General features: G+C 43.4%; 1 protein-coding gene across 7 annotated transcripts in view; it reads left to right on the plus strand.

Annotated features, from left to right (window-relative positions):
- zfpm1 (zinc finger protein, FOG family member 1) overlaps positions 1-13,976 on the plus strand; it is a 202,534-nt gene that overhangs the window by 89,034 nt on the left and 99,524 nt on the right. Inside the window, exon 2 of one of the 7 annotated variants that reach the window (XM_067998019.1) lies at positions 3,320-3,489. The exons of the other annotated variants lie outside the window; for them this stretch is intronic. Within the exon in view, the coding sequence (XP_067854120.1) occupies positions 3,471-3,489 (19 nt within the window). The 5' untranslated portion in view covers positions 3,320-3,470. The remainder of the gene's footprint in view (positions 1-3,319; positions 3,490-13,976) is intronic. 7 annotated transcript variants of the gene reach the window in all.

Here is a 13,976-nt window from a genome sequence, read left to right on the forward strand (position 1 = left end):
CCAAAGAGGCTGTGCTGATGAGGTTTTACGGAGGCTTTTGAAGGTGGGGAGAAATGTAGCATGGAGGGATTTTGGCGGGGGGAAGAAAGAGTTCCAGAATGTTGAGTGCTCAGCAGATCAGAGTTGCAACAGCAGAGAGTTTGAGGTGGGATTAGAGCTGGTGGAGGTTGGAGAGCTAAGATGCATGGAGTGCTCGGAAGACAAAAATGAGGATTTTCAAGTGGATGTGCAGAGGGATGGGAAGGGAGATGGGTAACTGGAACATATTTTGGGACAAAATGTGGAGTTTTGATGAGTTGGAATTTTATAGAGCAATTAAGTCTAGAAATGACGAAAGTGTAGATAACTATTTTGGCGTACTGAGGTAGGGGCAGAAGGAAGTAATGATGTGACAGTGGCAGCAAGTAGTCTTAGTGATGCGTAGGATATGTGTTTTGAAGATCTCCTCTGGGTCAAATGGGATATTTCCATAGCACAAAGCATTGGAACTTATTTAAATTGGAGTGTGTTCTTCACTTCCATTGAGGAGTCAGTGAGTAGTGTTTGGGTACTTCCCAACAGGAAGTGATGGAGGAAGTGGGGTTTATAAAAAATATATTGCACCAGGCTCCTGTCTGGTGTCATCTGGCTGCATCAGGCGCTGCAGTGGAATGCTGAGAACATATAAACTAAACCCATTCGCAACACACTTCTGTAGTGATATTGCGTGGGTACACTTTGCACTGCAGCGATATTGATTCCATTTGGGATCTTCCTGGGATAAAGAACTGTAGTGGCACCAATATCAAATGACACATATTTGTAGGAAAGAGAGTGAGATATGAAATAGAAATTAAGTTGAAGTGTTTTTTGTGACATTAATCTTGCATAAAAATTGATTATAAAATCAACAGCTGACAGTAAACTCTTAGTGACGACTGTAAAATCCTTTGCTTAACTATACTGATATCTTGATTGTGCTTGAAGAATTTTTAACTTACATATTCTCTAACTTGACTAAGTTGTTGGCTATAACTTGAATGTCTAATTTACATTTTAATCAGAATAATGTAGCTGTCTAGTACTATTTTAAAAGTTAAGAAATTAACAGTTTTACTTTCTGAAGTTGAAATTTGCATTTCATTTTATCTTCTGGTTTTCTTTTATTTCACATTGATTTTAGTGAACTTTTTGTAGATTTAAGTCATTGGGCTCAAACTCAACCAAAATTCAAACTGTTTCTCAACAATCAGAATGGAATTCCATCACTACCATTAAAAAAATGTGCCAGTGAAAGGGTTAGTGTTTATTAATAAGATACTGTATTGCAGAATCCTATCACTGTCTCACAGCCTGCCACGGAGCAGCAATTGCTGTGAATATTAATTGTTCTGTGGTCTGGAGCTGATGGCAGGATGACGATACATGGGGTGATTGTGGGTTTTTCAAAACTCCCCACTGTGATAGACCTGCTATCAAACACATTCCAGCCATTTTGCTTATCAGCTAAAGAGATTCGTGGAAGAGTTGGCGCTTTTTGAGGTAGCTGTCTCAGCGCCTGCTGCTGTCAACTGGATAACCACGGAGATGGGAGGGATATGGACTGGACACTTCGTTGACAAAATGTTGCAGACATTTTTCCCTCATGTTCTGCCATCTGAGTCTCTGTAAAAATGCTAGTGGAAATTAAAGGGGGGGTAGGTATTTTGTGTTTTTTGGATGTGAACAGCCATTTTTCCATTCACTGTATTTTTAAATGACCTTGGAGGACATCATTATTTTGGTGCATATAAAGTTTTCTTATCCTGTATATTTTCTGTTTAACTATGGCTTTCTTCCTATGCTAAATTACCTACATAAAAGCCAAATAACAAATTAAAATAAGCACCAGTCTTGATGTTCAGATTATATGTACAAACAACATGAAGAAAACTCCAGCAGTTCATTAATTGATTTGAACCAAACCATAAGCCTTGCAGCTCCCTCCTGCAAAAGCCTCTCAGAATACGGTCATTGGGTTGTTGACCAATATGCATAGAATAGCTACATTTAGATCTTCACTTGAAAAAATTTAGACCCATTTAATTAAGTTTAAGATTATATAATTTTACTTGCTAAGCTACTTGCTAATTTTACTTACTAACACCAACGACACCTTTGATTGCTGTGATTGTCTCCCAGCCTATGCGATACGATTTTAGAACCCTTCACTCACTCACCTGACGAAGGAGGTAAGCTCTGAAAGCTTGTGATTTTCAAATAAAACTGTTGGACTATAACCTGGTGTTGTAAGATTCCTTACATTTATTCAGTAAAGAGGGAGAAGGCAAAATAAGTAGAGGTAAAAGGAATCAATTCAAAATGTACATTGTAATCATAGATCGCCCTGGATACTTGAGCGGCTGTAATGTGATGCAAGAAAGATTTGGCAATGTAGGTAACTTTCAAGTTATGCCAAAATTTAGTACGGTAGTTTTTTGAATATTTGAAAATTGAAACATTATGGTAGCCTCGTAGCTGCTGTTGTAGACCATTGGACTTCAGAGATCTTGCGGTTACAAATCCTAGTCTCCATTGATATTTAATGTCACCTATTATTGATCAACTATTCTTGGCTTGGTTTCTATAATAGGTGCAGACCTTTGTAGAAACAGAGTATTCCATGGGAAGGAAAACCTAGCTAAACAAGTCGCATCTCTGCACAAGCTAACTTGTATTATTGTAGAGTGATAGTGACAGTAGCATTGAAGGAATACCTGCTTTAAACTTCCCTTCCCAAAGAGTGTTAGATATGGAGACCTAAACAAAGTATTTAAGAGGGGGAAGAGAAAGAGATCAGGTTGCCTTTAGGCTGCTGGAGAAACTTATCTGTAAATGGTCAGGAGAGATTTGACTGGTGCATGCAACTGCCTGTGATCTATGTTCTGAACTGGAAGCCGTTCTGTTTTAGGGCAGCAATTCCCATGTTACTTGTTTGAACTTTCTCAAATTTGAGAATTAATAAGTTGTTTTTGTATTCTAGTATATTGTAATTTTAATTTTTTTTTAACTTGATTTCTGCTTGGAGACAACTTTTTCTGCATCTTCATAATACAGCTGTTCAGCTACTGAGAGTTGTCTCTACTTGGACAGAGTACCAGTTTGAGAGGGATGCAGTGCTGGCAGACCTGAGTTGTAATGCTGGCTATGCATTGACTTCAGGTAAGGGAAAATGGACCTCTGCACTGTGACACAGTCGGCTCTTTGCCAGCAGTGGAAAAACAATGATTAAAAATGAACTTTGAAAAAGTGCCAGGTGTCCACTGTGCCACTTGGGAATTTTTTCTGCTTCACTCTGCAGATATACAACTTGTGATAGACTACTACGTGGAGATGGTGTCATACTACATGCCTAAATGTAATTTGGATGACAACACTTGAATTAAACAACAATTTGTTGATGGAAGCTGAAACTCTTTCAATGTCACAAACTGTACAGTATAACTGGCATTATGAATACCTTTTCAAAAGGTATATTGAGGTTTTTCATTCTACTACTACATTTTAAAATATAGCATGTAATAATCTGTGTTCTGTCATCTCAAACTTGTCCATTTTGACTATTTATCAAAGTTAGAACACGTAATTTAAAAACAAACTGCTGAGCCTTTACAAATTAAGTTAATTAGATTTTTATCCTTCAATTTAAATGTGAAATTTTGTCTTCCTGAAACTTGAAGGAAATATATTCAATTAGGACACTCTTAAAATGTCATGTGACTTACAATTTATGCAGATTATATGGTTCCTAAAAATTCACCAACTGCCCCATCCCCGGAATATTGCACACAGAAAAGTACCATGGCGCTCTAGTAGATGGCTGGATTTCTAACCAGCTTCCCCAGTTGTTCATCAGTTATTGTTCATGATCTGCGCAGATCTTTTTACTTTCTCCTGCCTTAATGTTGAATGCATATTTTTCCAATCCTAGTTAAATCCAGAATCTGTCCATTAACTTTTTGAGTGCTTCACCCACATTCACGTTTACTATGATATGCTGTGGTATGTTTTGTAAGATAGCAATGTTTAATTGTAAAGTAGTTACTCTTTAGGTGTGTTTAGTTTTCAGTTCTTTAATCACTACGTCTTATCTTCGTTTGGTTCTTAGCAAAGAATGTGTGTCTATGGACCTCACTGTTTTATTTATAAAGATGGCTGTGGAGAATCAATATTTTTTTCTTGTTCTGGCACATCCTAGCTGCTATAGTTTGGAGCTAATGTCTAATGTCATTTTTTAAAATGTTACTTCCACTATAATGGGCCTGAAGTTCAAGATTCGATATGCTGTTGTGTGCACTGTTATAGCTTATTGCCTATACTCCATATCGCTATCCATGATATGATACAGTGTCAACAGTTTGAATCCAGCTCCGACTGATGGGATGCAAGTCATCTGTCTGGCTGTAAAGATCATAATATGACATGTATTTTGGCAGTCTCAATTCAGATCCCAGTGTACATGGGCCCATAACACAAAACTGACCCTAATTTAGCAATAATTTGCATAGTTGCCAACTGTCCACTTTTGGAGCTGTTGATAATGTTGAAGCATCTTGAAAGAAAACTGGTTGTCATCAAAGAGTTGAAGAATTGATCACATACCAAGTGGGCTCAAAGCATAGATATTATTCATCTGATTTATTTACATATTTCATAAAGTCCCTGGAGCAAAATAATTCCTATAATTCCCCCACACACTGCAATAACATTTCATAGTTGCCAACCATTTGAGTTTCACATGAATAATGAGCGTTTTTGTCCCTGTTTGCACTGCTCAAGCTGAAATGAAAACATCTGCTTGTTCTGGGAGTATAAATCTACCTGAAATTATTTGTGGGTTATGCCCTTTGCTCATGGGCAATAATAACGAGCACACAAGGCATCGTGGAGTGTGTTCATCGGTCCTCAGGCCCCTGGTTTCCGGGGTGGACTGCTATGACATTTAGTCTAGCGAGATGTGCTCAGCCTGGGACTTGAAGAAAAAGTCTGCTTTGTCAGGGTTCTGGAAGTGGTCAAACAGCAACCGAATTTCTTGATGTCTGGAGTTACAGTGACAGCTTGCACTGGGAGCTCCAGAAATTTCAGCATTGTTCCGAGAGAAAAGTGAAAACAAAAAGGCAGCATCTTAAGCTATTGATAATATTACATCAAACATGTCGACCAAAAGTAAGTAAAACCTCGCGAAGTGTCAGTGGCAGAGTTCCTAACCAAACGGAAGGGTTGAGAACCAGAGGACACAGGTTTAAGGTAATTGGCAAAAGAACCAAAGGCGACATGAGGAAAAACTTTTTTACGCAGCAAGTGGTTGTGATCTGAAATACGCTGCCTGAAAGGGTGTTGAAGGCAGATTCAATCGTGGCTTTCAAAGGGGAATTGGATAAGTACTTGAAGGGAAAAAGTTTGCAGGGCTATGGGGAAAGGGCAGGGAAGTGGGACTAGCTGCATTGCTCTTGCAGAGAGCCGGCACGGGCTCGAAGGGCCGAATGGCCTCCTTCTGTGCTGTAACCATTCTATGAACTGTTGGTACTGATGGGGAAGCCAGATGTGTGGGCTTTCCGTATGAGTAATCAACATTCTCCTCTTTTCCCCCCTCCCTCCCAGATAACACTGTAGCAGTGGGGTACACTGCGCAGCATAAGCCTCGGAAACCACAAAATCAAACGTAGCACCTTAAAGAAAAGTATTACTAACTCTCATTTTATGCAGTCCATCCTGCAAACTGGTCCTTCTCAGCAGTGCCTAGCATTTACACTGTGGCCAGCGGTCTGTTGAATTTGGTGTTCCAGCTAGACAGAACCATGTTTACACTGCCTGGTTCCAGCTTGGCTGGAATGGTGACAGCTGTGCCAAGGACAGAGCTGTGTGTATTCCTAAATATTGGTGAATAAGACTCAATAAAGGAGGAGAGCAGATCTTCAGTATCTACTTCCCTCATGAGGCACCAGTTTTCCTCATCACTACCACCTGCTGCAGCTAGGGAGGAACATACAGGTAAGAGCAAGCTTATTCAGTTGTACTGTATGTCTGAGGGGGTTAGCATTTGAAGATATAGATTTGGTTTTGAAGTTGAGTTGTCATTTCCTGTGGGAGTTGCAGAAGAAAACAAGCAGGCAAGGAAGAGAAGAATATATGATCCAATATGCTGGGAAATGCACACAAAGTGTCAGAAATCAAAATTTCGTGAGACAATCTCCCCCAGATCTCCCCCCCCCACCCCAACTCCAGAAAATTAATTTTGCACTCCCAGAGTTCACTTCCCCCTACAAATATTACTTAATCCACCACTGCAAAAATTGCACTTTTTAATTATTTGCCCTATAATACAAATGTTGCAATATTGGGTACAGCTACAATTTAATTCATGACTAATTCTTTTCATATGTCATACGTGAAGGAATTGCATTTTAATTTTCACAGAAGACAAACTGAATTGGAGAAGGTGATTGCACAACGCTAATAACAATCCTGAACATAGGAAGAGGAAAGTCTAATGTAATAAGGAATTTAACTTCTTCTGTTACCTTGAAGCAGCAGCCTTGGTCAAAGGCCTTTATTCAGGGCTATTTTTCAGTTGTACATTGTTTTTTGAGGTGTCCGTTTTTCTGAGTTTTGCACGTATGAAATAGCACTAAATTGGCAATCTTACAGAGGCTATAGCATGACTAGTGTGGGAACTAGAAAAATAACATTAATACAGTCGGTGTGTTCTTAGATTAGTTTGAACTACATTATTGGAATAGAGTAGAAGAAACTTTACCCTGCATCCAATTGTGCTGTATCTGACATGGAATTGCTTGACATTGACTTTGGAAGACTAAAATGGAAAAAGCTTCATTTCCTAGCACTAACATCAATTGGGTTGGTGGAAAGTACAGTGGCAGATGTAGAGAATAAATGAGAGGCACATAAATGTGTATGGGAGTCATACATAAAATGATGAGGCTCAACCTCCCCATACAGGCGAATGAAGCGTTTCTTCTTCCAGGCCTATTGCTCACCATTGCTCAACATTTGATTTCCTGTTCCAACTGTTGTTGAGTCTTCCCCGCTGTATAAGCAGGATGGTTTCCACAGCACCGAAACCCTGAGGCAGTACACCACAAAAGTTAAAGTATGATTGAGACTGAGTGAATATTCCAGTCTCTGTATACATCCATGAAAATATGAGCTTAGTTATGCAAACTGAATTGAAGTATTCCTTTTAATCTTCAAAATAACCTTGTATGCCAGAGGGTTCAATATTTTTTAGAACTTTGATATGCAAAAAACTGATAAGTATAATCAGCACCGTGAGAGAACTGAAGCGGCCTTCAGGACCATCTTATATCTTGGACAGTTGAGGCTGATCTTTTGGCCTGTACAGAGAAACTGTTTTAGAACAAAGTAATTCTTATCGGAGAAGAATTTGATATACTTGTATTATGTGATTATCTTCTAAGTAAATGTTTCTCTTTTTAGCAATTTTTAAAAAGTTGTACATCCATTGCTGTTTTCTCTCCCACAAAACCCTGAACAACTTATTTACGAATAAGGACATTTCACTTAGTTTAAAAACAATTTTTTTTCTCCCTGTATAGCAGACATATTGCAGATTGAATATATGGTTGAGACAACATGCATGCAGGAGAAAGTAACAAATGTGTAATCTGAGTAGTAGTCTGAATACAGTTCAGCCAAATGTGTGGGTTTGAATCTTTGCCTGGGGAGTTAAATGAAGAGTTAAATAGGATTAGCATAGCACTCTGCTCTGATTTCAGATTTTTCAAAAGGGTGAGGGAGAATCTTATTCACTCCTTTGCATAATTCACTCCTGCACAACTGTCCTTTTCAAGGGCTCCCTCATCCAGCTGCTGTCTTCCTCAAATGTTGTAGATGAAATATACTTATCCAGTTTCTTTTTCCAATTGAGAGAACAATTGTACAACCAGTCAGTAGCAAGCAAATCACAATTGGAGAGAGGATAAGTGGTCAGATTTAGGTGCCCAAAACAACCAGAACACTTAGAAATCTATTTTCAAGTTTTTAGTAAGAACATGAAATATTTTTCATTAGAAGTGGGGATATCCCCTCACTCCCATGCAGAATGCATCAAAGTGCCTTTATGTTCACCATCCCTCCAAGGAAGGCTTATTTATTTTACTCAAGCACAGTTAAATATGACAAAACAGTCTGTGCTCTAGTTTATAAATGTGTTTTAGTTTTATTTCTAACTCCACTGATAATTTTTATACTTTAATTTTAATATTTACCTTGCTGTCTTTCAAACATTTTATTTTAACTTCAAGATTCATTGTACAGCTATAAGTGGCTAAAACTTAAAGTATAAAAGTACTTTTTTACTTCCTGGGTGGGAACAGCAATACAAAAGAGGGTATTTGGTGAAAGGTGAAACCTTCTTGCTTCTCTTTTTAGTAATTTTAACTCCTTTTTTCAACTTGCTGTGTTTTTAAGAATCTAACAAATTATGGCCCCGATATTAAAGTGGAGGCGGGATAGCTGCGGAGGTGGGGGTGGGGGGTGGTGAATGGGTGCGCGGGTAGCCCGCCCAATAAAAAATGTCTGTTCCCCACGCGATCGCGATTCAACTGGTGCCACTTAATGTGGCTTCCGGGTTTGATGTCCGAAAGCCGCACAGCGGGCGGACTGCGCACCCGCATCATAGGCTGTCAGCTGGAGGAGCTCTATTTAAAGGGGTAGTCCTCCAATGGCTTTTCCTGGAGCAAACACCCACACACCACAGAGGAGCAGCACAAGGGCAAGGCTGCTTCAAGATTCAATGATATCTCACTCCAGGTGCGATGGATGGGGTGGGGGGGGGGGGAGGGATCTGTTTTACCCGGTGGACGGAAGAAAGTGGCTTGCCTCTGCCACCAAGAAGGCCTGGCTCGAGGTGGCAGCGGAGGTCACGAGTAGTAGCAACATCTCGCACACCTGGGTCCAGTGCAGGAAGTGCTTCAATGACCTAAATAGGTCAGCCAAAGTTTTTTTTTATTCGTTCATGGGATGTGGGCGTCGCTGGCAAGGCCAGCATTTATTGCCCATCCCTAATTGCCCTTGAGAAGGTGGTGGTGAGCCGCCTTGAATCGCTGCAGTCCATGTGGTGAAGGTTCTCCCACAGTGCTGTTAGGAAGGGAGTTCCAGGATTTTGACCCAGTGACGATGAAGGAACGGCGATATATTTCCAAGTCGGGATGGTGTGTGACTTGGAGGGGAACGTGCAGGTGGTGGTGTTCCCATGTGCCTGCTGCTCTTGTCCTTCTAGGTGGTAGAGGTCGCGGGTTTGGGAGGTGCTGTCGAAGAAGCCTTGGCGAGTTGCTGCAGTGCATCCTGTGGATGGTACACACTGCAGCCACTGTGCGTTGGTGGTGAAGAGAGTGAATGTTCAGCGTGCGGGTGGGGTGCTAATCAAGCAGGCTGCTTTGTCCTGGATGGTGTCGAGCTTCTTGAATGTTGTTGGAGGTGCACTCATGCAGGCAAGTGGAGAGTATTCCATCACACTCCTGACTTGTGCCTTGTAGATGGTGGAAAGGCTTTGGGGAGTCAGGAGGTGAGTCACTTGCCACAGAATACCCAGCCTCTGACCTGCTCTCGTAGCCACAGTATTTATATGGTTGGTCCAGTTCAGTTTCTGGTCATTGGTGACCCCCAGGATGTTGATGGTGGGGGATTTGGCGATGGTAATGCCATTGAATGTCAAGGGGAGGTGGTTAGACTCTCTCTTGTTGGAGATGATCATTGCCTGGCACTTGTCTAGTGTGAATGTTACTTGTCACTTATGAGCCCAAGCCTGGATGTTGTCCAGGTCTTGCTGCATGCGGGCTCGGACTGCATCGTTATTTGAGGGGTTTCGAATCGAACTGAACATTCCCATTTCTGACCTTATGATAGAGGGAAGGTCATTGATGAAGCAGCTGAAGATGGTTGGGCCTCGGACACTGCCCTGAGGAACTCCTGCAGCAATGTCCTGAGGCTGAGATGATTGGCCTCCAACAACCACTACCATCTTCCTTTGTGCTAGGTATGACTCCAACCACTGGAGAGTTTTCCCTCTGATTCCCATTGACTTCAATTTTACTAGGGCTCCTTGGTGCCACGCTCTGTCAAATGCTGCCTTGATGTCAAGGGCAGTCACTCTCACCTCACCTCTGGAATTCAGCTCTTTTGTCCATGTTTGGACCAAGGCTGTAATGAGGTCTGGAGCCGAGTGGTCCTGGCGGAACCCAAACTGAGCATCGGTGAGCAGGTTATTGGTGAGTAAGTGCCACTTGATAACACTGTCGACGACACCTTCCATCACTTTGCTGATGATTGAGAGTAGATTGATGGGGCGGTAATTGGCCGGATTGGATTTGTCCTGCTTTTTGTGGACAGGACATACCTGGGCAATTTTCCACATTGTCGGGTAGATGCCAGTGTTGTAGCTGTACTGGAACAGCTTGGCTCGAGGTACGGCTAGTTCTGGAGCACAAGTCTTCAGCACTACAGCCGGAATATTGTCTGGGCCAATAGCCTTTGCTGTATCTAATGCACTCAGCCGTTTCTTGATATCACATGGAGTGAATCGAATTGGCTGAAGACTGGCTTCTGTGATGGTGGGGATATCAGGTGGAGGCCGAGATGGATCATCCACTCGGCACTTCTGGCTCAAGATGGTTGCAAACGCTTCAGCCTTGTTTTTTGCACTTACGTGCTTGACTCCGCCATCATTGAGGATGGGGATGTTTGCAGAGCCTCCTCCTCCCGTTAGTTGTTTAATTGTCCACCACCATTCACGAGTGGATGTGGCAGGACTGCAGAGCATTGATCTGATCCGTTGGTTGTGGAATCGCTTAGCTTACACTTACTCATCCTCCTACATTCCGTCTTCCACATCACCGTACCCCCCCCCCCCCCCCCCCAACTGATTCTGCACTGCCAACACTTTATCACATCACTTCTCACACCCACTTAAGGCTCATCCTCAACTTACCTGCACTTCCTCACCTCCCCATTAGTCAGCCCACCACTACCACTCAACCCAATCCTCATCCAATTTCATGGCTCTGTCTCATACTCACTCTCTGAAGCATCTCTTTCACGGTCAGTCTCACCCAAACCAATGCATTCATCGGTTGGTCACTTCACCATCACACATTCACACGTCTGTTCTTTCTTCCCTTCTAGGAGGAGAGAGTGCAAAATGCACGGGAGAGGGCGAGGACCGGTGGGGGCCGCAACAAATCGTCGTCCTTACAGACGCGGAGCAGGAGGTGCTGGAGCTCAGCTGAACTCTCAAGTGCCTGTCTGTCGGGGACGCCAAGACTGGCAACCCACAAACGTCTGGTGACACAACTTTAAACATTCATCACACAAAATATGAATTGATGTTAACATGCCTTGCCATCTTCAGCACCTCAGTGTGCTCATCGCAACATGACACTTCTGTGATGATGCTTCATGTTGCCTTCTGCTCTCTCACAGGGCCTTCAGCGACCACTGTGATGGCAGAAGGCGATTCCTCGGAGGACCTGCCGGCCGCTGAGGGTGCACCGTCACATCTTAGCGAGCCATCCACCAGCGCAGATACTCATACCTTGGTGGGTCCTAGTCCTCAGTTAGTAGGCTTGGTACCTGGTAAGTTACCACACACGTGTGCACGAGCAGACACTGGTGGCAGGAGCAGCTATGGAGGGTCCGCATTGGTGGGAGCACTCCTCACCGGGCTCTGCTCAGCTGCACGCAAAGGCAGAACCCTGGGGTCCATCCATTAAAAGGTGAATGATCGAGGGACAGCAGCACGTTTGCGAGGTACTGAAACAGGTGCCACACGCACTCTCCACAATAGCGCAGAAGATGAAGGAGTCCAACTCTTGCATGAGTGGAATGGTGGCACAAGTATAGGAGGGAATCTCTGACACACTGTCACAGGGACGTGAGCAACTCTGAGGTACTCAGGTAAGTGCAGGAATGTCTGCAATGGAAAGAAGGCTGGGCTCCAGTGAGCTTCAAGCATGGCTCATAAATGAGTCCATTCAGGCCCTGTCAACGGCCTTTCGCACTCAGGCTGAACAACATTCTGCAGCGTTAAACGGGCAGACAGATACAGTAGCACTGGCCTGACAAGGTAATCACACATGTCCTCCAAACTGTTATCCAGCAGAGTGGTAGGAGTGATGTGGCCGTGGCTCTATTGTGAGGGATGATGGCGAAAGGGGACATGGAAGTGGGGACGCCACTCAAAGCACTCCCACGTCTCACCCGTTGCCCCCCTCTCAACCAGTACCCACAATGCTGCCTCCTCTCCAGGTGGCCGAGTCTGCCCCTGCACAGGTGCAGCTGGAACATTCTTTGGAGGGGCCCTCACGGGCTCTAAAACCCAGAGGACGTAGGCCCAAAGCATCTAAGCAGTCATGGCATGAACATGAGCAACCTGCCACTACCTTTGCAGCAGCCACAGGGGCTGCACCATGTAGAAGTAGTCGTAAGAGAAAAGCGAGGGATTTGTGAGCGCAAAGGGTATGCACAAGGGTGTTTGACAGACTCATGTTTTTCATTTATATCTAGTTTTTGTTGAAGTGACATTAAATTTTATGATTGCCATCACTGCTGCCACGTCTTGCCCATTCTTGACTGGCTTTTGTGATAGGGCCCTTTCATGAGGTTCACCATGAACGGCGACACTTGATGCCACTCATTGGGTCTCTTTACAGTGGGTGTAAGTATAGTTGCAGGTCTGTTTTGTGCAGGGAGGGGTGGGTGGCCTGGTGTTGGCGCTGCTCTTTCCAGGTGGTGTGAGGACTGGACTGTTCATATTTTCTGATGTTAGGAGAATCGTTCACATGTCAGTGACTCCCTGGCCTCACGAGCAGCCAGGTGAGCCGCTGCTCTGCCCATGGGTTCCTCTTCCTCCTCCTCCATGTGAGTGGCAGATGTGGATGGGCCTCCTCAAGCAGCACCCCTCTCTGTTGTTGCCCATTGTGCTCTTGTGCAGGTGCCTGTGGCACAACACTATGTAGTGGAACTCCAAGTGGTGGAGGTGGATGCCGTGCCTGGCAAGGCTGGTGAAGTTGCTTGTCCTTGGATGTAGTGGTGAATGCAGCCACAGCACCCCCTCCACCCTGACGGTGTGAGTTTGAGGGGATGTGCAAAGTAGTTAAATATTTGTGAACAGAAGAATTTTGAGTGGAAAGTAAGAATTTTCAATGAAAACACAAAGATCTCGCAGCCAAAACTTTGTCCGAAAGAACTGAGTGCCTTGCTGCAATAAGTGACCTTTACTCCCCATCTGTCAAATAAGCATTTGAATGTATCACTGGCTGCTGGCTGAAACACGTCTGTTGCAACATGGAGTGTTTCCCACAGCACGGGAAGCACGCTGAGGATGCTTCAAAATTGCACCCCTGCCTCATTGTGGAGAAAATTAAGTAGTTCAACTACTTAAACTATCGAAACAACTGTCAAGTATCATCCTGCCGGCTTTAATTGCCTGTGGGACTTCTACATTCGGGAGGCGTGCGCGCACCCAGACGCGTCAGTGGGGAACCCGGAAGTCTGCGGGTTGGAGCTGGGTTCCAAACCCGAATGGGATTTCCCCGATTTTCGGAGCCCCAACGCACCCGCAATTTCCCGGGTAAATTGAGCCCTATGTCTTCTCACAGACTCCGGAAATTGGTGTAATGAAAATGTGTTCTTAAAAATTCAATCCAGTACTGTTTTAACTGTAATGGTATACCATTTACAGAATGAGGTATGTGATCCGCACTATTCACAAAAACTGCATATTCCTTCTTTCTTGATTTACAAAAACAATATGTTGAATACATCAGAATTAAATGACATGACTCATGCTTGAATTGTTCTATTTTGAAAGAAAGCTCCAGGATGGTCTAATGACTGAATAGCTCACTGATAATGGAGGCACTGATTGAAAAATGTACAATGTGCAAAGGAGCAAGAGAGCTGTACATTTTCGTTGGATA

Source organism: Heptranchias perlo, chromosome 16, assembly GCF_035084215.1.
Source record: "Heptranchias perlo isolate sHepPer1 chromosome 16, sHepPer1.hap1, whole genome shotgun sequence".
NCBI lineage: Eukaryota > Metazoa > Chordata > Chondrichthyes > Hexanchiformes > Hexanchidae > Heptranchias > Heptranchias perlo.